Source organism: Patiria miniata, unplaced genomic scaffold (assembly GCF_015706575.1).
Source record: "Patiria miniata isolate m_02_andy unplaced genomic scaffold, ASM1570657v1 HiC_scaffold_3, whole genome shotgun sequence".
NCBI lineage: Eukaryota > Metazoa > Echinodermata > Asteroidea > Valvatida > Asterinidae > Patiria > Patiria miniata.
The window spans coordinates 11,925,500-11,951,954 of record NW_024037069.1 but is presented as its reverse complement, the minus strand read 5'-3'; the positions used below and the strand labels follow the sequence as shown (position 1 = coordinate 11,951,954).

At 42.4% G+C, this 26,455-nt stretch overlaps 1 protein-coding gene and 1 non-coding gene across 3 annotated transcripts in view; both read right to left on the bottom strand.

Annotated features, from left to right (window-relative positions):
• Positions 1–959: 959 nt before the first annotated feature.
• LOC119736883 (NACHT domain- and WD repeat-containing protein 1-like) overlaps positions 960–26,455 on the bottom strand; it is a 28,224-nt gene continuing 2,728 nt past the window's right edge. Inside the window, exons 2-20 of one of the 2 annotated variants that reach the window (XM_038210896.1) lie at positions 24,445–24,577; positions 22,858–23,060; positions 22,291–22,588; positions 20,403–21,497; positions 19,140–19,338; positions 18,005–18,208; positions 17,437–17,551; positions 17,157–17,309; positions 16,005–16,156; positions 14,125–14,351; positions 13,011–13,136; positions 11,425–11,633; positions 10,435–10,680; positions 8,986–9,175; positions 6,879–6,988; positions 4,839–5,023; positions 3,645–4,263; positions 3,211–3,279; positions 960–2,025 (exon numbers count right to left, since the gene is read on the bottom strand). In XM_038210896.1, coding sequence (XP_038066824.1) covers positions 1,723–2,025; positions 3,211–3,279; positions 3,645–4,263; positions 4,839–5,023; positions 6,879–6,988; positions 8,986–9,175; positions 10,435–10,680; positions 11,425–11,633; positions 13,011–13,136; positions 14,125–14,351; positions 16,005–16,156; positions 17,157–17,309; positions 17,437–17,551; positions 18,005–18,208; positions 19,140–19,338; positions 20,403–21,497; positions 22,291–22,588; positions 22,858–23,060; positions 24,445–24,556 — 4,815 coding nt within the window. In that variant the 5' untranslated portion in view covers positions 24,557–24,577 and the 3' untranslated portion in view covers positions 960–1,722. The remainder of the gene's footprint in view (positions 2,026–3,210; positions 3,280–3,644; positions 4,264–4,838; positions 5,024–6,878; positions 6,989–8,985; positions 9,176–10,434; positions 10,681–11,424; positions 11,634–13,010; positions 13,137–14,124; positions 14,352–16,004; positions 16,157–17,156; positions 17,310–17,436; positions 17,552–18,004; positions 18,209–19,139; positions 19,339–20,402; positions 21,498–22,290; positions 22,589–22,857; positions 23,061–24,444; positions 24,578–26,455) is intronic. The other variant, XM_038210895.1, reaches the window with a different exon arrangement.
• On the bottom strand, positions 21,740–21,812 carry Trnal-cag. The gene has a single exon. It is a non-coding gene; the product is annotated as a tRNA-Leu (tRNA).

Below are 26,455 nucleotides of genomic sequence, written 5' to 3'. Positions count from 1 at the left end.
ATATAAGTGACTGAATAATTATGAGGACATAGTAAAGAACCAAAATTGCTACTATTTTACCCTATAGTTGCGCGCATTTCACCTTTTCCTCAGCTATCATCAACTAGTCTCGCCAAACGTGGGTACTGATGAGCTTCAAATTCACCAAGTTACTTACTGACATAGTTACCCTGACATAAATAAGTAGGAAATCATGTGAAAATTGATAACATATTGATGTTTAGCCCAAAAGACCAAAAAAAGGGGAGAAAATGTGGTGTCCGTAAATTGGGCTACTACGGGAAGGGTAACGTGGGGACTTGAACAAGTTCAACAAAATCCCCCCAAATAAGAGATTATTGTTGTTAACAATAATTTTGTCTACGCCAAACCATTTTTTCAACAATAATTTTGGGAATTTCCTTGAACTTGTTCCAGTCTCCCATGTTAGGCAACCCTCCACCTACTTGTTAGCCCAATTTATGGACACCTCGTTGTTTCCCAGTTTTTGTTTTCTGGGCTAAATATCACAATGTTATCATTGTTCACATGATTTTGCACAAGGTTTTATCTAATAGGGTAACTGTACCAGTAAGCTACTTGGTAAATTTGAAGTTCATCAATGCTGATGTTTGGCAAGACTAATTGATGATATCTGGAGACAAGGTAAATGCGCGCAACTTTAGGGCATAATAGTAGCCATTTTGGATCGTTACTATGTCCTCATAATTATTCAGTCACTTATATGCTTTGGAAAATGTTATTTAAGTAAAGATATGTAAGTAGAATCCCCAAAATACACTTTTCAAATTTTTTTATTTTTTTAATATACCCCCATATGGGAATCAATATATACACGCAGGTATTAACAAATTATGCAAATTAGGCACCCTTCCAAAAAGAATTTCAGGTGTCACCCCTTCTAAATATCTTCTCTAGGTCTATAAGAATCTATCTGCCAAGTTTGGTGCTTTGGACCAGTTGGTCACGATCTTGACGAAAATTAGATCTAAGCCACCTGACTAAAGCCTTTCCTGCCATAGTTGCAGCCTTGATGGAACGATTGGCTGGTTCAGAGGTGTAGTTGAATGCAAGAAGCTTCTACTTGATTTAAGTTGATGCCATCTCAGGTGTTCTACAGAACTTGGACAGTTCATTGGTACTCAAGGCATCTCTGATAATGCTTGAGCCAGAACTGCTTCCGTTACACGTAAATGCCACCAGGTTCTCACAGAATGCTACAGAACTTGGACAGTTTGTTGATGCTCAAGGCACCACTGGTACTGCTTGAGCCAATACTGCTTCCGTTACACGTAAACACCACCAGGTTCTCACAGAATGCTACAGAACTTGGACAGTTCATTGGTACTCAAGGCATCTCTGATAATGCTTGAGCCAGTACTGCTTCCGTTACACGTAAATGCCACCAGGTGCTCACAGAATGCTACAGAACTTGGACAGTTTGTTGATGCTCAAGGCACCACTGGTACTGCTTGAGCCAATACTGCTTCCGTTACCCGTAAACGACACCAGGTGCTCACAGAATGCTACAGAACTTGGACAGTTTGTTGATGCTCAAGGCACCACTGGTACTGCTTGAGCCAATACTGCTTCCGTTACTCGTAAACGACACCAGGTGCTCACAGAATGCTACAGAACTTGGACAGTTTGTTGGTGCTCAAGGCACCACTGGTACTGCTTGAGCCAATACTGCTTCCGTTACCCGTAAACGACACCAGGTGCTCACAGAATGCTACAGAACTTGGACAGTTTGTTGGTGCTCAGGGCACCGCTGGTACTGCTTGAGCCAATACTGCTTCCATTACTCGTAAATGACACTAGGCTCCGTCTCTTCTCCCGCATTTCTCTGTCCCTCTGGGCCTGGCCGGCCTCCCCTGGTAGGTGAATATGGAAAGCCATGAGCTGGCCGATCTTGGTGCAGGCGACGATGAGTGAGGATTGGACGGTTCGGACCGCCGTCAGGTTGGAGTAGGTGTACAGGTTGGTGGCTAGGGTTCCATCAGCGATGCTCCACAGAAGGAGCTTCTGTTGAGGTTCAATCAAGCATCGGAATCAAGACACTTGCAAATCAATCACTAGCCAATCACAGTGAGATCATGAGTCAATCACTGGTCATTCACAAGTCAGACACAAGTCAATCACAAGTCAATCATTAGCCAGTCACGAATCGATCTCAAATTAAATCACCAGTTAATCACATGCGAAATTACAAGTGATATCACAAGTCAATCACAAACGCTTTCACAATTCACTCACAAATCACATTACAAGTTAGGTCAGGTCCTGATTAAATATGACAAGAGCATTTCTTCCTCTTACTTCGACTGAACAGCCTATCACTTGACTTGTGACTGACCTTTGATTGACTTGTGATGGCTTCATGACGACTAAATCTTACTATTCATAAGATGGAATTTGCATCGGGGTGATGTAAATTTAATGTTAGCTTTTGCCCTGCACCGACGTATTTAAAGCCCGAGTCCATCATTTGCAGCTATCCAAAAAAGTAACTGGCGTAATTATTGTTGAAAAACATACTGGTTGAAAGATAGTAAGGGGACTAAACTCCCTGTGAAATTATCCTTTCTGGCAAGCTCTCATTTTGAAGAAATCAACGAAAGAAGGCATTTCCAAAAATTTAAAATTAAAAAATTAGGAAAATTTAAATTAGTTGTTCGTTTTGTTATTCGGCGCAGCGCGCACAAGCATTGGAACGACGCACAGGCGCGCGCGGTTGCTATAATTCGTCGGATCAGTGCGCGACATCGCGTGAAGCTGCAATTCAAAACAATTCGAAACATGATTTAGCAACTTTTGATTTTAAATTGAGATCCTAGAATGCTGTTTTTCTCGGAATATGAAGCTGAAGCTGAGCTGAAACTTCATCAGGTAAGTTGTTCTGTATCCTTCATTAGATTTTGAACACTTTTGTTGCTTCAAACGAACAAAATGCACTAATTACAAATGATGGACTATAGCTTTAAACACTGTATACTCAGTGTGTTACCTCCCGAGTGAAAGTTAGAAAAAAATCTCTCGGGTGGGACTCGAACCCACGACCTCCTGCTTTCTAGTGCAGGCGTCTTACCACTCGATCACCGAGGTTGCCGGTATCGGTTGGCTTGTTAGAATTGGATGTAGCAGTGGGTACTGCAATGAAACTATTCATAAGATGGAATTTGCGTCGGGATGATGTAAACTAAATCTTACCCTGTCACTAGCTCCAGTCACGAGGAATTGGTTGTCTCCGGTGAAACACATGCACTTGACAGAACCAGTCTAAAAGCACAAAACACAGCAACAAATTTGTTAACATCATAAAAATACTTGCTGAGGGTGAAACTGTTGAACCGGTTTTCGACATAGAATGAAAATCTTTTGTTTTGAAAATCTTTCTGACATCTCTTGCTATTAATGGGACAGACGTTTGCACTGGACAGGTTTGATATGAGATATGACCAAATCGTTCGCAGAAGTCAACTACAGCTGAAAAAATAAAAAGTTTTAGCAATAATTCCAAAAATATTGATAAATGAATAATATCATTCTACCAAAACATTTAAACCTTCAGTTAAATGTTCAGAGAAATCAAACAAGCAAATTATGTTAGGAGGCAGATTAAAAAGTCAAAGAACCCAAATCACCTTAAACTGGTACAGTTTTTCCATCGACTTTAGGTGCCACACAATCACGTAAGGAACATCGTATGCCGACGCCAACAGCGTTCCGTCACACGTCAGGGCCAAACCTGCCACCTCTGAACTCTGACCCGTCAATGACCCGAGATCCATGGTCTCCCCAGAATCCGGCGACCACTGCCTGACGAGAACGACTCCCGATGATGTACCTAGGAGGATCTCATGCCGGCACGTCAAGGCAACACATGTGACTTCGCCCAAGTCAGCTGAAGGGTCACAAGTCGCGACCTTCTTCAGCTGTTTCAGGTCCCAGATGTAGAGGCCGCCCTCACATGTCAGACACGCCATGTACCGATCGTCGGCCCGGATGTATACATCCCGTATCCCCGCATCGTGCCCGGTGAACGTGTGGTGAATCTTCCCCGTTCGGATGCGCCACATCACGACCGTTGCGTCCTGGCTCCCTGTGAATGCAAACTCGTCGCTGTGGCTGACGGCCAGGCATGTGACCTCCTCACTGTGGTGTTGCAAGGTGTACTTGTCCATGCCTGTTGTCGCGTCCCAGACATGGATGTTGTGGACGGACGTCTTGGCAAAGGGATCAATACCTTTGAAGATGACAAAGCTGTAAATCGTGAAAAGGAATTGTTGAGTGAAGAATTCTATGGAAATGATAAGAAGTGGATATAGTGATGGGTAACTGGGCTTATTAAATTGTTAAATGTTACATTCCTCATTTAAAGTTAACAAGTAAAGTATAAATTTGGATCAATACAAAAGTACTACATGGCAAGTGTCCAATATCAAATCACCATACAGCCTTACGCCAGTTTTTGTTCCATAGCCAGAGTTATCACAAGCCACCAACAGTTTAATCTCAAGTCATGACAAATTAATCACAAGTCTTCACAACTGAATCACAAGTGTTTACAACTAAATCACAAGTCATTGCAACGTAATCACACATCATCACAACTTAATCACAAGTCATCACAACGTAATCTCACATCATCACAACTTAAACACAAGTCATAAACTTGATCACAAAAGTCATAGCAAATAAATCACAAGTCAATCACAAGTAATCCAGTCTCAAAAAACAAACTTTCCAAAAAACTGTGACAAGGGTATTTTTTAAGAAACCAAACCAAAGACCCAAATCATCGTCAATATATCCGGCGAATCGAAGGTCACACTAACCTTTGATCTGTCGTCACAGCAACCAAGCCACTCCTATCACCAAACATCATCCTCCGTTGCTCCAGGTATTTCGGGGAGATGTCCCAGAGCTTAATGTAAGGAGAGTGTAGGGAGGCAGAGACCACCAGCTGCTTAGCCAGGGCGAGGTGAGAGACGATGGCCTGCTGACCCTCCAGAGTCTGGACCTGATGGGATGACAACGAAAAATCCAGAGTGTACAACACAGAAGGACTATAACCTAAATTGAAAGGCAAGCTGAAGAAACCCTTGAGATGAACATTTCTCCAAGACATTATGGAAATTCCTCAGAACACTACTTGGAATTAAATTTTGTCTGTTAATGTCTTTTTCTTCTCAGTAGTTGTCTGGAACAAGATGCCTGTGAATTGCCTCTAAGGCCAGCCTCTAAAGGCTGGTTCAAACTCAGGCATGAATGCAAAAGCAAAGTCAGTTTCATGATAATATGTAGTTTCCCTGTGACATTTATCGCTACCCTAACAGACCTGCTTTGCTCTTAACCACTTGCCGCCAGGATTATGTTGGGCCGAAAAACACTGTTTTTGAAAAAGGCCAGATCCATTGGTCAAATTTTAAAGTTAAGTCAAACACCACAAGTACTCACCCTTGAAAGTCATTTGTACAATATCTGCACGATACTTCTCTCTGTAACATCATATTTTGCAACACTCCGAAGCCCCGCCACGGAGCAATATTTGCTACGACAGGCCGTATACAAAACCACAGGGGAACCACTGACGTGTATACACGTCCACGGCCGGAGACTCAGGAAAGCTTGACGATTTAACCCTATTCACCCGTCAGAATGTACATTGCAAGATGGTGTTTGCACGTCCTCCGGAATTAACTGGTTAAACTACATGACATATAACCACCAGTAAGAGAATTTTCATGGACCTTTCAGCATTACACAAGTAGGTTAGGCCAAAAAAAGAATAGTTCTGCTTCCGGTTACCCGACCGACCCTATTTTTAGGCTGCGACCCTAAAAAATTTTATCGGCAATTCCAAAAGAAAAAAAAAAAAAAGATTGAATAAATAAAAATAAAAACCTCATGTCTTGTCCGTCTTCACAAAATACCTCTCAACAACCCTTTTGCATCAAAAAATGCTTGTATTTATTGTTTTCTTACTTACATTCGCTATTTTTTCAAAAGAAACCTCCGTTATTTTTACAAATTTGCTGCGCGATTCAACTACTTCGCAATTCGATGTCTGGCTATAATCATGTACAGTGCATCACACTTCGGAGTTTTGTCCAGCTCCCCTTCCTGACTAGCGTTGTGCCTATGGTGCGAACGACCTGAATTTCCCACAATTTTTTTACGAATTATCGAACGTAAATATATTGACAATAATTAAGGTAGGTTTTATTTACTTTTTGTGGCCATTTTGTGTATAGCTTTTGTAGTGCAATGGAAATAGTTCAGGCTAACACTTCGCATATAATTGAATACCCCATTCAATCTGCATTAAAAAAATTGGCAAAAAAAAAAAAAAAAATTCCGACCGACCGACCCTATTTTTGAAAGGCATGTAATCGGAAGCAGAACTATTCTTTTTTTTGGCCTTAAACCTTTACACAGGAACAAAATCATAAATGAAATAAAAAATCGAAGAAGGTTTGAACATCTGCGGCCTCCTCCTCCACAACCAAGGCATTTGACACAGTGCGACCAACTTTGTGACAGGGGAATTTTGCCAAACTAATTTTGAGTTGATCTTCAACTTCAAGGGAATGAACTGGTGAGTTTTGCACCTTTTCATTCTGAAAACATGAATTGGAACAAGGTTTTCTACAATCTAGAGCAACTGACCTATCGCGGTAGAATCGCGTTAGAATCGCGTCAACGCAGCTTGTGAAATATTGTCCAATTACATGATATACAAATGGACGCGGAACGCGCAAAATCTGAGACAAACATAACTTAGTGTACAAAAACTCCATAGGGTTGTCTAAGGGGCGTGGCTAACTGGCAAACGGCGATAGGTCAATTGAATCACATCAATCATTGGATCTGACCTTGCGACCTGAGGTCAACTTCCAGACAGCCATGATGTCATCACGGGCCCCGGATACCAGATGGGTGTTGTCATGGGTGACGGCAACACAGTCAATGGCACCATCATGACCTTATTTAGAATACAAATAAGCAGTGAATAAGTGCAAAAACAAATACCTTCTAAGCAAGCTTACCACTTAAATCCAAGGGAATTCAATTGATAAACTGCAAACTGGTTGATAAAATTTACAAGAGGAAATTCATCAAAATTAACAATCCATAAACCGAAATAAAAAAAGCATGCTTGTTAACATGCTCATAAACTGAACACTACCATGCAACAGTAAACCTGTGACCATAATTTTGGATACATGCGATGAACATGCAGGGATGTTTATTTTTAACAGTCGGTCTTTCACTTTCCAGAATACAGGCACTAATAAGGCTGAGGTATAGGATGGTGGGAGGTAATGGTTAAGGGGTGTTCGAGGGGTGGGGTGTTTGATGGGTGGGGTGTTTGATGGGTGGGGGTGTTTGATGGGTGGGGGTGTTTGATGGGTGGGGGTGTTTGATGGGTGGGGGTGTTTGATGGGTGGGGTGTTCGATGGGTTGGGGTGTTTGATGGGTGGGGTGTTTGAGGGGTGGGGATGTGTGATGGGTGGGGGTGTTCGATGGGTTGGGGTGTTTGATGGGTGGGGGTGTTTGATGGGTGGGGTGTTTGATGGGTGGGTGCGTTTGATGGGTGGGGTGTTTGATAGGTGGGGGTGTTTGATGGGTGGGGGGGTTTGATGGGTGGGGGGGTTTGATGGGTGGGGTGTTCGATGGGTGGGGTGTTCGATGGGTTGGGGTGTTTGATGGGTGGGGTATTTGAGGGGTGGGGATGTGCGAAAGGTTGGGTGTGTTCGATGGGTTGGGGTGTTCGATGGGTGAGGTGTTTGATGGGTGGGGTGTTTGATGGGTGGGGGTGTTTGATGGGTGGGGTGTTCGATGGGTTGGGGTGTTTGATGGGTGGGGTGTTTGAGGGGTGGGGATGTGTGATGGGTGGGGGTGTTCGAGGGGTGGGGTGTTTGATGGGTGGGGTGTTTGATGGGTGGGGTGTTAGAAGGGTGGGGATGTGTGATGGGTGGGGGTGTTCGTTGGGTTGGGGTGTTTGATGGGTGGGGTGTTTGAGGGGTGGGGTGTTTGATGGGTGGGGTGTTTGATGGGTGGGGGTTTGATGGGTGGGGCTGTATGATGGGTGGGGGTGTTTGATGGGAGCGGGTGTTTGATGGGGGGGGGGTGTTTGAAGGGTGGGATATTTAATGGAGGAAGTGGGCCACTGACTCGAATTCAGCCACAAGTCACAAAGTACACAACATTCTTTTCATGCACCAAAGATCTGGTAAATTTACCATAATACCGAGCTCATCTTCAAACTAGAAATGAAACAGAGAAGATAAAGCTTTGAACTCAAAGAGTTGTAATTGAGTCAGGTACGGGTGTGATGACAAGATATGGGGAATGAACAATGACCTAGGAATGCCTTTATACCAGTGTTATGAATAACATGAGTTGAGACTGGATGACTTCTGATGGTTTGATCACATCTCTGTTTGACATCAGAATGCGACAATAAGATCACAAAGACAGTAAATCAATAGTTAAAACAATCAAGAAGCTACAGCACCCAATTTCATGGCTCTGTTAACTACTAACGAAAAATCCCTGCTTACCGTAGCAGAACATTCCATGGTTATGGTAAGCATATTTCACGGGTTAGCGGGGAAGTTTGGCTTATGCGCATACGTACATCACGTAACTATTGTGCTTACAAGATTAGCACAGAATTTTTCTGCTGGCTGGTTAGCACCAAATGGTGACCGTTAGCGCGGAATTCAGTGGTTAGCAGAGCCATGAAATTGGACCCAGACGAATTAATCTTGGGATTTTCAGGAGAAAATGTCGTTTTCATTCATGTTTTAAGTCTCATCAGCCAAAGCATCAAATCGTCTTGTGGACAACATAGAAAAAGAATCGCGTTAAAATAAGCATGTTTTAACTTTAAGTAAGTAATCTATTATCAAATATTTGACATTGACCTACGGGTTAAAAATGGCTTTACCCCCCCCCCCCCCCAGTCCCTCTTACCTCCAAGTGAGTGCAGTAGTTTACCCGATGCCACGTCCCAGACATATATGATACTGACCGTGCCAGCGATGACTCGTGTCTCGTCCCGGCTCAAGCAAGCCGAGTAGATAGGCTTCTCATTGCAAGACTCCAGAACATGGACAGTTTTGGGAGGCAGTTTGTCATCGGGTGGATGCAACTTGGTGATAACCTTTGAAATAGATACTAGCATTTTAGTTGAAATTGAGTTATATACATGTTTGGAAAGCCCACAACATAAGCTTTCATTTGGTATATAATAGAGCTCCATAGCCCCTCCGGTTCTGGAGATATGACGTATTTGCATATGAAATACTTCCTTGGAGTTCAAATTACACAACTGAGAAAACAGGCTTTGAAATAGCTGGCTTTGATGTAGAACAACTGAACAATGCACACAAAATGGTTGTTTTTTCCACTTTGTTCATAAAGATCAACATTTCTGGGAATGAAACCTGAAACTGTAGGTATTAAAGATGTCATTCAAGACAAAAAATAAAAATCACATTTTGACGAAATGTTCACCCTCTCAATGTTGAGCGGGCCTTTGTTGTGGAGCCGATCACATTTTAGTATTTTATCTAGTTCCCACTATTTCTTGGGATAACGATTAAAACATTAACTGACAACAAAAATTAATAATTTAAAGATATGCAATTGGCCACGCACGCAGCTGTAAAGCCACAAAAAAGAAGAAATTCCAAGGCTTCAGAAGACATTGTACGGTGTCTTTCAATGTTTAATGGCAGAAATGGGAATTAAAATGAAAAAAAGGAAATCAGCTGATCAAAGGAAAATGTGCATGCCTGACTGATGCAAGAATATTTTGATTTGTCTTCTCCTAAAAATGTCATTTTAAGTTGGTACATCAGCTTGATGTACACAAACATTTATCACTGTTGGCTTGAATTAGGGGCACTCCTTATTCAGCCATGCAACTGGGAATTTAGGGAAAAAACAGGAAATTCCAAATCACACAAGACTTTTTACAGTGTTTTTCAGTTTGTACTGGCATTCATGAGAAGCAAAAAATGAGGAAATCAGCGGATCTGAGGAAAAGTTGCATGCCTGCTTATTTTTTACTTGAAAATTTCACTGGAAACCTTAATACTTATTTAATTCTAAAAAATGACTTAGAATTCAATTCCAAAATTTATTATTTCTGGGTGCTGCAGCAACAATTTTACACATTAAGTTTTAAATAACTAGAGCATTAAATCGTCTATTTAAACTTACCCATTGGTACCTGTATTACATTGTATTACATTGTATTAATTCCCTGAAGTATCCATAAAACCATAGAGTGCTTGAGCAGTTTGGGGCAGTACAGAGAGTAACAGGCAGGGCGGTTTGAGGCGGTACAAGATTTGAAGGATTAAACGGCTGATGTTTATATTGTGCAGACTATAGCTTAAAAGTCTTGTTTCTTACCAATGTCCCATCTATGGACGCAGACACTACCAGCACGTCGGAGGTCAGACCCACGTAGGTGATGTATTTCTTGTGGTTCGTGATGTCACAGATCATGTAATGGCCAACCAGGGACCACACTTTGACCGTGGCATCGTCCGAGCCGGTCACGGCGTACCTGTCGTCCTCGCTGATGCATATGCATGAGATGAGTTTGGTGTGGCCCCGGAACGTGTGTAACTTGTCCCCCGTGTTGATGTTGTAAACCTTCAAGATTGAAGTGAAAAGTTATGTTACAAAACTCAGTGGTTGGAAGAATAAATATCTTTTGAAGTTCACCAAACAGCTCCCAGTCAATAGTAAGTTGGATACTTGGAAGGAAGAAGTCTTTATATTAGCTATAACATGTAGGGCCCAACTCCAGACGAAAACAGTTGAGGACTCTTCTTACAGTCAGGTATTTAATTGTACATGCAAATGTACTATTAATTCGACACACTTTGTTTTTGTGAAAGAACTGTCCAAGATGCTGTTCATTCAACTCATGAAAGACAAGTTAGGGAATTGTTGGTGACTGTTTTTTACATGAAGACAAGGTAGTGTTCCAAGACCATTGACTTAAGACAACTGATTACCATCATGGCGGACCATAATGAACACAAATCTGTGTGTAAAAAAGTAGTAGTGAAGTCTGTCATGAGCCAATGTGACCAATCAGGCCGGTATTTATCTCCGGTTACAGTAGCATGAAATGACTGAGAATATGTCTATTCCCCTGGACGGGATGTCAGTCCATCGCAGGTTACTCCCCAGCTAATGCTGGTACCCATTTATACTCCTGGGTGGAGAAAGGCAAGTGGGGATGAAGTGGCTTGCCCAAGGACACAACATATGGCCAGCAGCTGGATTCGAACCCCTGACCCTCTGATCATGAGCCACAAACCCTAACCACCAGGCCACAATCCCCAACACAAATCTGTGTGTAATATCATAATCCATATTTACACTCACCATCAGATCATTTTCCGACGGTGAAATGATCCTCGTCGAGTCATGTGTCACAGCCACGTTCGCGTGCCGGGCATACCCTGAGTGGTTCTCCGTTATGAGCAGTACAGGATCACCACTGAGGACACTCCACACCTGCAGATAGTTCTCATCGGACCCTGCAACTAGCCACTGGTCATCCGCTGAGATGGCCACGCATGACATGGTCCCTCCTGTGGGTGGATGAGTAACATTGGTGGGTCATTGGTGACGTTTTAGTGGATACTTTATTGAATTTTCACTCATTTAGGAGTAGATCTGGTCTTAACCCTAACCGCCCCCAATGCTACAAAATACCACTGAGTAGTAACCTGTAGTATTAATTTCTTTTCATACAAGTGTGAACAGCACATGTAGTATTCTGTGGTATTTGGTACTTGACCCCCAAAGAGCCCTTTGGGGGTTAGGGTTAAAGAACATAAAGGTGACACTAAGAATTGCCTAAAATACTGACTGCTTCGAGTGGTGTGGTAAGACAAGCCTCCTGAGGTGATCCATGGAGCATTGTGTTTTACTATCATGCACAGCAAGAGAGTAAAAATAGTGAATGCCATGTGACTCACTCTCAGCCAATCCAGATACAGAGTCTGTGGGTGAGGCGTTATATATACATGTAAAGAGTGTGCCAAAAAAGTGCAACATTCAGAAAATAAATAATTAAAACTGTTTGATGTTTTTCTCTTCAATGAACTTTTCTATTACATTAACCCTAACTCCCCAGAATAATTAACTAGGAATCATACCCATCCTGGCAAATTCCAACACCATATGGGAAATTGTACACACACACTGTTAGATTTAGTTTCTGGAGGTATGCCAACCCCAGTGTAAAAGACCATCAGTTTAGGGGTACTGTACCTATCCCAACAGATTTAAACAAAACCTGCTGTTGGACTTTGATGGGTTGAGTTTGGTTAGGGTTAAAGCCTGACTTTTTCTCAATCCACTCCTTTTTACCATTTTTACCATTTGGCCCCTAGATCCAGAAATACAATCAATTAAGTGAAAAGGTGTAAATTCTACTTGGGCCACTCTCACCTGGACATTCTGAATCTGGGTTAAGCATTGGATATAGGCATTGAATAGGCATTGAGGTTGGTGACATCACAGGTGAGAGTGGCCCAAGTAAATGTACACCCTTTCACTTAATTGATTGTATTTCTGGATCTAGGGACCCAAATGGAATGGGGCAAAAAGGAGTGGATTGAGAAATAGTCAGGCTTTAATGTAATGTTTTAATGCTTTCATGTTTTCTGAATGTTGCACTTTTCTGGCACACTCTGTTTATCATCATCAACAGTGCCTTGTATTAGATGATGCCTCTCCACCCTCAATTTTTTTTAAATTTACTGTGGTCTGTAAAATAAAATTAAAGTTCCCCAGTGAACTGCCCACAAAATCTTTTTTACTCTACTATTAGTACAATCTATATGTTGATGATTAAAATGTCTGATGCAGCATCTGCTGGAGAGTACAATTATTTTCAGAGATAAATTTGGCAGGGAGTTTTATAAATTCTAATCATATCTAAACGATGATGGAGATTCTACCTTTCTGGCCTTTCAGAACGTAAATATCTTCATCGTGTTCCAGTTCCCAGAGTCTGACGGAGCCGTCAGCAGACGCGGTGGCCAACATAGAGCAAGACAAGTTGACAGCCACGCTCAGGATGATACCTAAAAATGACAGGCATTGAAAATACACAATGTGTCATTTTACTATTTGTCTCTTCGAAAGCCAACTCAAAAACTCATGTAAAACTTTCAACCGAATAAGCTTAGGAATTCTAAGAAAGATTGGAGGCTTTGCATGGTGGAGATACTAATGAATGAAAGGTTTGCAGAAACACCATCTGGGAATTATTTCTCAAATAATAGCATGGTTCTGAAAAGAACCAGTCTCGACATTCCGGTCAGTATGCTCTGACCGTCTTCACTCTCCTGAAGATGGTCAGAGCATACTGACCGGAACGTCGAGTTTATACCTCTGGTTCTTTTCAGAACCATTCTCTTAGTTTGAGATATTAGTCCCACATGGTGTTTCCGCAAACCTTTCATTTATTAGGAATTCTTGTCTCTCAATTTCTCTGACAGCACTGGGTATACAGTGTTTATTAAAAATGACATTGGCAAATGACAAAACGCAATATTAATCCTAATTCTGTCAGATTTTTGTCATAATCCTTGTGGAAGATTACAAAGAATCTGCCATTGGGTTCCTGCACTGCATGGTGTGGAAGATTTGGGAAAATTCCTAGCAAAGGTGTCTCAGATAGCGCTACAGTAGACTACTTCATTATTCATGTGCCTCTCTAACATCAAACTGAAAGGGCGTGTAGCCAGGGTTTTGTTTGCCCGTTGCCAAATAGAATCTTCGTCCCGTTTATGTTTTGTCCCAATTTTACATTTATAAACCATTTTGACTCTGTCCCGATTTTGCTTCTACCAGTGTTTCGTTTTTGCTTTTAAAATCTCTCGCCCGTTGCAATCTGCCAATCTGCACCTCCCCTGGCTACGGCACTGACACTGAATGTTCCACCGCGCAAATCATACACAAGTGCTTGCATGTCGGACTACTGTCACGCATTAATCACAGCTGTTATTGGTCCGAACGAAATTGGGTGGGATTTAATGGACTAGTCCACAGACGACCACCCAAGCTTACCCGAATGTCCAATGAGCGTGGTCCGGAGCGGCCCGCCAGGCATGTAGAAGCAGCTGCGCAGGGGTACCAGCAGAGTCTCCCTCATCTCATTACAACGGTCCCCGGCGCCCTCCACGATGCGCCCGATGCATTGTGGGTAGTCCTTGGCCAGGTGCGAGAGCCGGCCCAGGATTTCAACAGCCAGGGATTGCCGGTTGTCCTGGAAGTCCAGGGTGGATTTGGCAAGCCTAAAATTCATACAAAGATTTCTCACTGAATTTACAAGAAAAACATTCTTTGAAATATTTGCTTGAAATGGTCACTTTAAACAAATGGTGATAAAATATCTGTTGACAGTTTTGACTAAATTTCACTGAATTTACAAGAATAACATTCTTTGAAAAATTTGCTTGAAATGGTAAGTTTGATAAATGGTGACAAAATACGTGTTGACAGTTTTTACTAATTAATGCCTCAGATCACACCAAGGAGCGTCTAGAAACGAACATTTTTCAGGGCCCTTAATTGCGGGCCCCGAACCCCACGTTGTTAGGGCTTCGCGCTCGCATTGCATTAGTACTGATCAAGGTATGTCCCCCCCCCCCCACTTTTGAGAAGCGATTGACGCCTTTAATTGCGGGCCCCGAACCCCACGCTGTTAGGGCTTCGCGCTCGCATTGCATTAGTACAGATCAAGGTATGTCCCCCCCCCCCCCACTTTTGAGAAGCGATTGACGCCTTGGGTGGTGATCAAATATCAAATAATTATCATATACTAAATTCACATAAATATGGGTGGGATAATGTCAGCCAAAGAATAAATCCATTTCACTTGTTACCTAGTGTTAACATTCAGTACGCGTGACCTATTGACATTTAGGTTATAGAAAATTCTACTGCAACTAAGTCCGCGGCAGTGTAAGGCGTTTATACTGGATGTCAGTGTTTTTCTTCACATGTGATTTTTTTGGATGTTAAATGTATTAAAGTGATAATCATTGCCAATAACAAAATGCACAAAGAATATCCAGAACAAGAAGTCCGCACAGTGTGTGGCACCGTTGGTATAAATTGCACCTTCTACTGTGCTAATGAGTGATCCTTCGATGGTTAGTCTAAATACTGACCAGTATCTAACTCAGATATGGAGTCAGAGGAGCAATCAATGCATCATTAGCCTTATGACATCTAAAATGTCATCTAATTATATATTTAAAGCCAGAGTCCATCATTTGCAGCTATCCAAAAAGTAACTGGCGTAATTATTGTTGAAAAACATACTTGGTTGAAAGAGAGTATGTGGACTAAACTCCCTCTGAAATTAATCTTTCTGGCAAGCTGTCATTTTGAAGAAATCAACAAAAGAAGGCCTTTCCAACTGTGCTTCTTAAGAAGCACCGTAGGAAATTCAAATTTAGTAGTTCGTTTTGTTATTCGCCGTAGCGCGCGCAAGCATTGGCACGATGCACACGGGCGCGCTTGCTATAATTCGTCGGATCAGTGCGCGTCATCGCGTAGCTGCAATCGGCTCAGTGAGAACTTGTCTCGGACGCTGAATTCAGGCCCAATTCAAAACAGCAACTTTTGATTTGAAATCGAGATCCTAGAATGTTGTTTTTTCTCGAAATATACAGCTAAAGCTGTGCTGAAACTTCATCAGGTTAGTTGTTCAGCACCCTTCTTTAGATCTTGAGCACTTTTGTTGCTTCAAACGAACAAAATGCACAAATTACAAATGATGGACTATACCTTTAACACATGCACCTTGTAGTGCACATACTAATGCTTGAATTGGAAAGATAGATTGTCACAGTGCAGCCACTATAGCAGCCAACATTTCGGAAGCTCTGTGGGTGCTACTGTCCTCAAATACATGTATGTGGTCAGGTTTCTAATCTAACCTGATGGTGTCCTGTAGTAGTTTCAGCTCCGTGTGTAGTTTCCTGCCCAGGATAGTCTCCTTCTCAAGGACCCAGCTCAGCTCTTCAATCAGGTGCTGAGCAGACAGGGCCAAGGTGATAGCCTCCAGGAAACTGAAGTTGCCAAATGTCAGCTGGGATATACACACAAACATCAAAAGGTTCGGAATTGAACTGGAGTGAATAAAGTAGCTATTACTTCAAATTAGGTTTTGCCCTTCACCGACGTTTAAACACCGTCTACTCAGTGTGTTACCTCCCGAGTGAAAGTTGGAAAACCTTTTTCACTCGGGAGGTAACACACTGAGTATACAGTGTTTAAACGTCGGTGAAGGGCAAAACCTGATTTGATTTATATCACCCTGAGGTAAGATTCCATCTTATAATAGCTATTACTTGTTGAAAATATTATACATTATCAAGCCTAACCTCCTATGCCTTGCTGCTAACATGCGACCTCTATTCTTCAAAACCATCCAGCACAAACACAACTGTGTCAGATACCTCAGTCTACCGAAATCCAGATACCCACATCCAGATACCCAAATCCTCTTAAATCAACTACAATTTTAGCAAGCATACAGCCTCAATCTTAATACACCAGTTCGCCAATACCTACTGGAGGATACTGCAGGATATGGGAGGGTTAGGATTATCAGGCCCCCAAAATCAACTCTAAACTTTCCGAGAGGAACCCTCCTGAAGCCTCTAAAATCAGTAAAAATGGCACATTATACGTAATAATTTCAAGGGGCATCAAGCCACACGTAAAATGATAGTGGTTGGGTTCTACCTTCTTGAAAATCCTCCAATACCCCTGACTATATGTTTTAAGTAACTAGGAGGTTTAGGGTTGAAGACAGCAACAAAAAAGGAAGTTTGACAGCCTGAACGTCACAAGTCAAGGTTACAGTAATTTTCTTGTTTAGCCTGGAACAGATTTTCGTTCCTTGAACAGTTGACTATTTAAAAATCCTACCACGGTAGACTTATACGTATTTCAATGAAACTGAGCCTGCAGTTTTGTTTATCACAAAGCCTCAAATCTCATTTGATTCCACAACATCAGTAATTACGATCGACCGTAATTCTCAATCATCCTCGCTTCAAATTGCTCTATTAAGCTGTACTCACTGAGACGAGGTCGTCCGTGTTGTGAGCATGGAGCAAGTGGTATGGCAGTTCACTCAGTTTACGGTAGTTGTAGGCTTTGTGGCGTTTCAGGGGCTGCGGGGCGACAAGGCGATCTGCCTTGTAAACCTCCTCCCTCTGGGTAAGATTCAAGGTCTGTAAAAAAGACATGAACAAAGTACAAATGTTATCCATTTTATTGATGTATTTTCTACGTGGTAAATTTTTGAAGGCGGTTTTTTGAGTAATAAGTTCAGAAAACTAAGAGTTTTGTAAATCTGACCTTTTTCTGTCCTGCGCTCCATGTTCCAGCAAAGAACTCAGCCATGACTTGATGCCTCTTCTGTTTCTCGTCAGGATCACACAGGTAACGATCTCTGGCAGCTTCTGTAAACTGTCTGCAGAATTTTGTCAAAAATAACACCAAAAGGCCATGGCAAGTGATTCAAATTAACAGCTAGGTTTCAAAAATGGCTGCTCGATTGATGAGCAGATCGCTAAGGCAGCCACAGTTACAACACCACTCGTGTGTTGAGTCACTTTTGTGTACAAAAGAAGGAAGGGGTTTGAGGAATCACCTATTATGGAACAACAGAGAAAATTTGACATCGACTTTAATAAAAAAAATATTTTGTGGATTCACTCAGTTTTTGAGAGTATGTCAAATGTCTTAATACCTGTCTTCTTCATTTTTTTTTCATAGTAACAAATTCTTAGGATGTTGTTCCCTTACACAATTTTGGGAGGTTTCGTTTTATGGTCCAGGAGAAGGTTGGTCAGGGACAGGCAAGACATGCTTTTTGGCCACTCATTCCCCCTCCCTTCATAGGGTTGTTTCTTCCCATCCTTACCTGTGGTACAGAACCATGACTGTCTTGCCGTCAGTCTGACGTTCCACCAGATATTCCTCCAGCTCATACTTGAGCCTGGTCCACATCAGGGGCGGGATGCGGACAAACTCCTCGCTGGGCGGGGACCAGTACTGGTAAATCTCGTCCAGGACTTCATCGTCGATGGACAGGATGTCTTCCAGCTCTGAGTGGCTCAGCCCATTCCTGGAGGGGAAGAGGGGGAGGGGGGTTATGTCAGCTTTTTAGTTATCAGGGCCAATGCAGAATCTTCTTGGGAAATGTTAATCAAAGTCATAATTTTGGAGTACTGTGGCGTCATGGCGTACATGGTCTCATGCACTGAACTCAACATTCCATGGCTAATTCTGCACACTGTGGGTTCAAGTAGAGCCGATGGGGTTGGAATGACTGTGTCCTTGGGCAAGACACTTTGTCAGAAGTTCCTCTCCCTACTCGAGAGTGAAACTTGGTAGGCGTGAGAACAGGGATGGTGATGTTTGACTTATGCATTCGTGCAGTACTGGCAGAATTGAGCTCTACACTCTTTTGTGAGTGTGTCTCGTGAGTTTGTGTAATTCTGAGAAGAATACACTCAACCAAAAAAGAAAGTCCCCTTAAGACTTGTTTATCTAGCTCAAAAACTACTGGGCACATCTTGCTCAAATTACGACTGATCAGTACAGAAATTCCTTAGCAAACCAGCCATACTCTTTGTTTGGCCCAAAACAGTGATAATGTGTACAAAATTATGCAATTGATGACAAATAGTACCGAAAAAAAGTTGCACCTTTGTATACGTGCAAGGTGAGTGTGAACCACAACTTTCGTGTATACAATATTCTGTTTTCGGTATCATTTGTCATAAATTGCATATATTCGTATACATTATCACTGTTTTGGGCTGTACTATTAGTACGATTAGTTGTTATTTGAGCGACAGGTGCTCAGTAGTTTTTGAGTTAGACAAAAAAGTATTGGGGAGGACTTTCTTTTTTGGTTGAGTGTAGCTTTACTTCATGTTCTGAATGGTGTGCTTTGCTCTTCTTCAGAAGAGTGCCAATTTACAAACTGCCAAAACAAACGTTTGATAAAAAAAACATAATAGTTGAATTTGTATGCCAAATAATCAACAGACCTTGCAGCAGTGATGTATCCAAGGGCGTGCGAGACCACTTTGGTGCCAAACTCCACTTCCAGACGAGCAAAGAGCTTCCAGATAGCTGCCCTGATGGTAGTGGCCAGGGCTTCCTCGGTGACTGCGGTGTACGACCTCCAGCGGCGAGCCTCTTCAAAGGCAAGCTTCAGGAATAAAGGCTGCCTGCAGTGCCTGAAAGCTGGGGAAAGGCAACACAGTCATTGCTGTCAAGGTGAAGAAGTATTTATCAACAAGGAGGCTTAGTTGCTTCTTCTGACTTTAAGAATGATAACTGTGTTGATCAGGTGATCAATGGATCAGTCCACGTTAGTGGTGTGTATTTACAGGTTGTGCTGGAACTGGGCACCATATTGAAGTAAAACACGGGTATCCAGGTACCCGTAAAAGAAGCCCAACTCCGAAATTCAACTCCCAGAAGTTGTATGGTAGTCTGAGTATCACCCCTTGTCCACGGAGCCCAGTCTCCGGTCTAACGTCTGATATATCTAAGCATGCAGATTTATGCGATCCTGCGCCTCAGCCAATCAGAGTCGACTTTACTAAATCATGACTCATTTCATTCCCAAATCAGGACTAAATGTTTCATTGATCAAATCGAATGCAGTGTTTTGTAATACAACAATGGACGGGCATAGATCTATAAAACCTAGACAAGCTTGGCGCGTATCACGTAACATATTACAGAGCGCGTGACCACAGCCTTTGTTTGCTGTGTCTACGTTTTTTTTATCCATGTCTGTGACGCGATAACGGGCGAATGACCGAAGACCCGATATAGAAAGCGCCCGCTGATTGGTTAAAATCTAGAGGTCAAGAGGCGGTTGTCTTGTATATTTAATCAGCGAATCTGCTCACATATCATAGACCATGGCAAAGATCTATTACATAGAAGGAGGCTTTACGGTGTAAACTGCAACTTTTGCAAGTATCATCTTTTGCGTGATAAAACTGCACATGTATATACAATGCATGTGAAATCTGTTTTGGTTTTCCATGTAGCTTGGTTTTCATTTTGAAAGTTCCCCACAAATGGCATTAAAAGCTTTCTTTTCATTTTCTGGGAAGTATCAATTAAAGTAATATGTAAAGTTGGTTACGCGTACCCGATCCCATAATCTGGAACTGATTCCTGACATTAGTGGTCGGGTACTTGGGTACCTGGTTCCTATGCACAGCCCTAGTGCACATTCCCAAGGATACACAGAATAAACTCACGTAAATTAACCATTCTTCTTACCATACCTTGTCTGACAATCTCCGCCTGACCCTTAGTGATCCGCCGGTGAATTTCCTTCATCCAGGTGCCAAAGATTTCGACCCCCGTGCTCTCCGGTAGCGGGTTCACCGCCAAGAAACATGCGTCAGCCGGAAAGAGCAACTTCAGGTTCTCCAAGATCCTGTGCATGCCCGGGAGTGTCGACAGGACGATATGAACATTTGACATTTTGGTCTTGGGTAGCCATTTGCACTTGTGAGCTCCGTGAAGGCCCTCCAACTGATCCAGCGAGTCCAGGATGATCAGTAGAGGGCGCTGTTTACCGCTGCCGGCCGACACTGATTTGAGAGTGGCAGTGAAGAAGGCAGAGGTCTCCTGAAAGTTTCCCAGGATGCTATGGGAAGGTGGCGGGAGGCCATAGACGCTGCAAATCTGTAAGCAGATGCTCCTGAGGACCTGGAGGATGGAGGAACTGTGGGAAGATGTTCCCAAGAAACGTAAGATGACCACTGCAGAGGAGCCCAGATGCTGACGTGCCTTATTAGCAACAACGGCCATTATGGATGTCTTGCCGCTTCCTGAGGGGCCATGAAGGGCCACAACGTGGTGTATCGATGATTGCGAGCCCTCCCCAATTGCGCCAAAGATCTTTTCCAAGGTGTCCTCACAGCCACAAAAGTTCTTACACTTACTGCGGCAGAACTCGGCGTGGTGGGAGACTTCCTTAAAGAGCCAGTCTTCGCTCAAGTTTCCCTTGGCCGACTCCTGCTCTTTGGCCTTCACCACCAGCCTCTTGACGTCCTCCACAAAGGTCCTAGTAAACTGCTTGACGTAGTTTTTGTGATCGCTGTTGGTGGTAGTGACTCCCTCCTCGGTCCACTGGATGCTGTAGTGATGGATGTTGCTGGGGCTCAGTTTAGCAGGGATGTCCGTCGTCTTGAGATGCTCTAGGAGCTCTCTGGCTTCGTCGTCCAGCTTGCCATCAGCGGTCACGTCACAGTAGCGGCTCGCATTGGCATCGGATGTGGAACCGTAGAGATTATTCAGATTTCTCATGAAGCCCACACAGTGGTTGTCTGGAACCGGAACGTCTAGGGCTGCTCTCAATTCTTGCTCAGTGACTGCGGAAAGGAATAACTAAACACGGTCATTAAAATAAAACTTAACAGTTAACTACTTCAAGAAGAAGCAATGTGTGTGAAGCTGAGGAGCCAAAAAAAAACACTTTAAAATTTGAAAGGTAAAATACTATTTCCTCAATTGTGCCAACAAAGTTTAATGATCAATATTAGGTTTTTCCCCTCATTGACGTATAAACAATGTATACTCAGTGTGTGACCTCCTGAGTGAAAGTTGGAAAAAATCACTCGGGTGGGGCTTGAACCCACGACCTCCTGCTGTCTGGTGCAGACGTCTTACCACTCGACCACCGAGCATGCGGGATCGGTTGGCTGGTTCGAATCTGATGTACATGTTGCAGCGGGTACCGCAATTGTTCCACCCGAGTGATTTGTTCCAACTTTCACTCGGGAGGTAACACACTGTGTAAACAGTGTTCATACGTCGGTGAAGGGCAAAACCTAATATTGATTTACATCACTTTGACGCAAAATTCCATCTTATGAATAGTAAACAATAATGACATTTCGCATGAAAGCAACTCCATGCTGAACACAATTACTGTTATCATTATACACTTATTATTACAAATTCTATTGTTTTACTTCCCCACAAGTATTTGAAAGGCAAATTGTATCATTAACATTTCACTGAAATAAATAATTAATTTCAATTTTTTTATAAATCTAAAAGTTTACAACAGGATTATAATTTTTTGAACTATTTGTGTTGGCTTGGGACAGTTTACTGGGTGTATTGCCGGGTTTTAATATAAAAATAAGAAGTGGTTATCACCTGACATGAAAAATGTATGCCGCACTTCATCCTCAATCTCCCCCGCCTGGGCTGCCAGTGTAGCGGCCCGCCTCAGCACATTGGGCAGTTCCTTCCCAGCTGCTTTCCACTGATCAGTTTTCTCTTTGGTGATTGGCTGGAGGGCATACATGGGCGGGTGTGAGTTCTCATCCAGGAGATACCATTCACCCAGCAGGGTGGATTCCTGTTCTTTGGTGTATTTGAGGAGAGTCTGGTAATTTTTAGCATCTATGCTGGCGGGGCTGGGTCTCCAGCCATATCGCTGGCCAAGAATGAACTGCAGTCATAAAAAGATTGACAACAATGAAATACTACTACCGAAATCTGATAACGACTTTTAGAAATATCACAATGATACCATCATCATTTATAATAAGCATAAAGGCATTGATTCTCATAGTCCCCTAAAAATCATGTTCAAACAAGCGTTCTGTTTATTATGTACAGTGTATAAAATCAAACATAATCTATATAATCAAACTCAAAATTTGTTTCGCAATATTTAGTATCTCACTAGCAACAAGTTTCTATGAAAAAACACCTTACCATAAAGTTTGGTCCCAAGGATAGCCTCATGCAGTTCTTGATCTCACGGATACACAGTGCCGTGGTCATGTGGTACGCACTGGCTTCGTCACGGACTCCCCATCTCATGTCCACGACCTGGAACTCAAGATCATGCAGGACGCACCAATCGTGAAGGGTTGGGTAGGCACGGTCCAGTAAGGAGTTCCGCTCAGCGATGGTGTCTGTGAGGGACAATTCAACATTTTAGAGTGGATCAAATTGAATGAGAAAAAGTTACTGGAGTGGGATATGAACCTGTGACCCCCGCAATGCTGAACCTGAGCTGTACCTCCACAGCCTGTTAGCAATACGTCTGTTGGTGGGTTACCAATATCTGACCATGCCTTTGTCTTTGATAACTCCAGTCAAAGTACCGCGTGTCTCCAAAAAAATGTAGTAGTCAAACAACATTTTTTTCTGAGGAAACTATAATCTAAATTCAATATTAGCTTTTGCCCTTCACAGACGCATAAACACTGTATACTCAGTGTGTTGCCTCCCGAGTGAAAGTGAGAAAAAAAATCACTCGTACCCCCGACCTCCTGCTTTCTAGTGCAGACATCTTACCGCTCGACAACCGAGCTTGTGGGATCGGTTGGCTTGTTTGAATCTGATGTACATGTAGTAGCAGGTACCGCAATAAAACTATTCATAAGATGGAATTTTGTGTTGGGGCGATGGAAATTCAATATTAGGTTTTGCCCTTCACCAACGGATTTTATTCCCCGAGTGAAATTGCGAAAGAAAACACTCGGGTGGGACTCGAACCCACGACCTGCTGCTTTCTAGTGCAGACGTCTTACCACTCGACCACCGAGCATGCGAGATTGGTTAGCAGGTTCGATTTGATGTAGCAGCGGGTACATCTTTCCATCTTATGAATAGTTTCATTGCGGTACATGCTGCTACATCAGATTCCAACCAGCCAACCAATCCCGCAAGCCTGGTGGTCGAGTGGTAAGACATCTGCACTAGAAAGCAGTTGAAGGGCAAAACCTAATATTGAATTCACATCATCCCGACACAAATTCCATCTTATATGAATAGTAACTTTATTTTTTTTTTTTAACTTTAATATGAAAAAATAGAATGTTTCTTTACCTTTGACACGATTTTTGTTCTGTGCGAGTTGGACCTTTTGTATAAAACTTACGGTAAATCTTGTGAAGGCTGTCAAAATGTGCTTGGACTACTTTTCAGATTTTTCTTATGAAAGGCATTCGCACACCTTCTTGGTATGTGAATGTCTTTCATTAAGATACCTGACAATTTGAAAAGTGGCCCAACTTGGACATAAAGTCCTTTCATTAAATTAGCTGTATCTCTATACTGGGATATCCAAATGAGATGGGATAAAGACCATTGTGTAGAGTATTTACAATACCTTCAGACTCTATAGATGAGTTTTGCTAAAAGAGAGGGCTAGTATTTTTTAAATTGTTGGAGTGACTGCTACTTTTTTATTGACACGCTGTATTTGTTGAACCACACAAAATGCAATGTACAACTTTTTAGAAACATGACTTGACCACTGATTTATAAGCCAAAGACGGAACTAGAACGTACCTCCGAAAGTAGAGCTGACGAAAATCCGGACCACCTTGGATGGAATAGGAGGGATGATGTCCAGATCTCCAGACAGCACGGCCTTCTTAATGGCCTCAGGACTCATGGCCATGACTGCTATGGGAGCCTTTCACTTCGGAATCAACAAACAGATTATTGTTATTTTCATTAAATTATATATTTCCAGTAATGAAACAAAGGATTCCTCAAAAGCGCCCTAGGCACTGTAGCTCGCAAGCCTGAAGAAACCTGTAGAGAGAAGACAATGAGAAGAAATTAGGGTTTTAGAGGTGGGAGAAAAACCCACGAAATCAGGCAGGGACTTAAAACCCAATCGGCATGTTGGCCCAGGCAAGAATTCGAACCCGGGTCACAGCGGTGGAAGGCGAGGAAAATACTGCCAACCTGAATCTGAAAGATGAAAATACCCTCACAATTGGAGGTCATTCAGCCACACAAATCATATCAGTTTACTAACAATACAATCTTTTATAGATCAAACTGAAAAATTGTACATAGAACACAAACTGAAATTTTATTATTTGTGCAGCAGAGTTTATTTTATCTCAGTTAATCCTTGATGCATTTTATATCTAAAACTTAGGCAGTTCATTCATTCGTATACACTTACTTTAATATTGATGAAAATTACAAGACGTAAAATGAGTCGATGAATAAATAACATTAATGCTAAATAAGACTTATGATGGACATGATCAATGAACGGAAGGTTTGCGGTAACACCTTCGTACCCAGCACCTAAGCATCCCAGCATCCTGTCAGAATTTATCCCACATTCATAAATACCTAAGACAGTTTACGCATTCCTATTGGTCGAGAGCCCGTCACGTGGCCGGTCTTAAACGGATGATAAAGACATGGCTAGCTGGTCTTAAACACTTTTCCAGTGTCACAATAAAATGTGGACTCCTAAAAATCCAGTGCCTCTTATCGTTTCATTGGTTGAACGTTGAACGTTCACAATCCTCACATAGGCATGCGCAACACTACCAGGGAGTCAAAATTTTATAGTTCTAAATTCAAAACGCAACGCGCCAGGTGCGTTCTGCGCGACATCGCGCAGAACATGATACGCGCGCGTCAATCTCCATAAAAGGGTTGTTTACATCTTACTCGCCAGCTGAACACTCCATTATTTTGCAAGAGGGATGTTTCAAAAAGCATAACGTGAATTTGTTGAACAAAATCGGGATGTTTTGAACGAATTATATGATTTTTTCTTACCGAAAAGGTATTTATGAATGGGAATAAATATGTGCTCCGTCGGTATTTATCACTCTGTTTAAGACCACTTAGAGTCTGGGTGCTGATAATTACCCTCGCCTCCGGCTCGGGTAATTATCAGCACCCAGACTCTAAGTGGTCTTAAACAGAGTGATAAAAACCTCCGAAGCACACATTTATTCCCTTATTAACGGTCCACCGTAGCAGCCTGTTCCAGAATCTCCTGCCAACATGGTCCACTGACTTAGCATCCCCTACTTAAACCACTACACCAGCAAGAGTCCGGGAGTCTCCTGATGACGAGCAGAGCATACTGTTTGAAACGTCAACTGGTTCTTCTCAGAACCACACAACTCAACATGAGATCTTTCATTCACATGGTGTTACCGTAAACCTCCCATTCATTGAACATTAATGCTAAAACAAAAGGAATTTGTCGAGAAAGACATGATTAAAACATACCAAAATTCACAACATGAGCAAACTCACAAAAGTCCTGTTTTTACAACTCAGTCAACAGACTCTGTTGTACATGCATGTAAAACAACAGTAGCTGAATTCCAAAGCAAAAACCTCTGTATACCGTAACCCATTACCACACAGGAAATGGCTGTGGCCTCGAGTTGAGTTTGCACTTGCGATACATGAAGTGATCAGGTGCAGTGTCGAAAAATTACCAATCCTTATCAAAATAAATCTCAAAAGAGGAAGTCAGGGGTGCCAGTAAATTCTGCACCAGGTTACACATTGACAACGTGTAGAATGA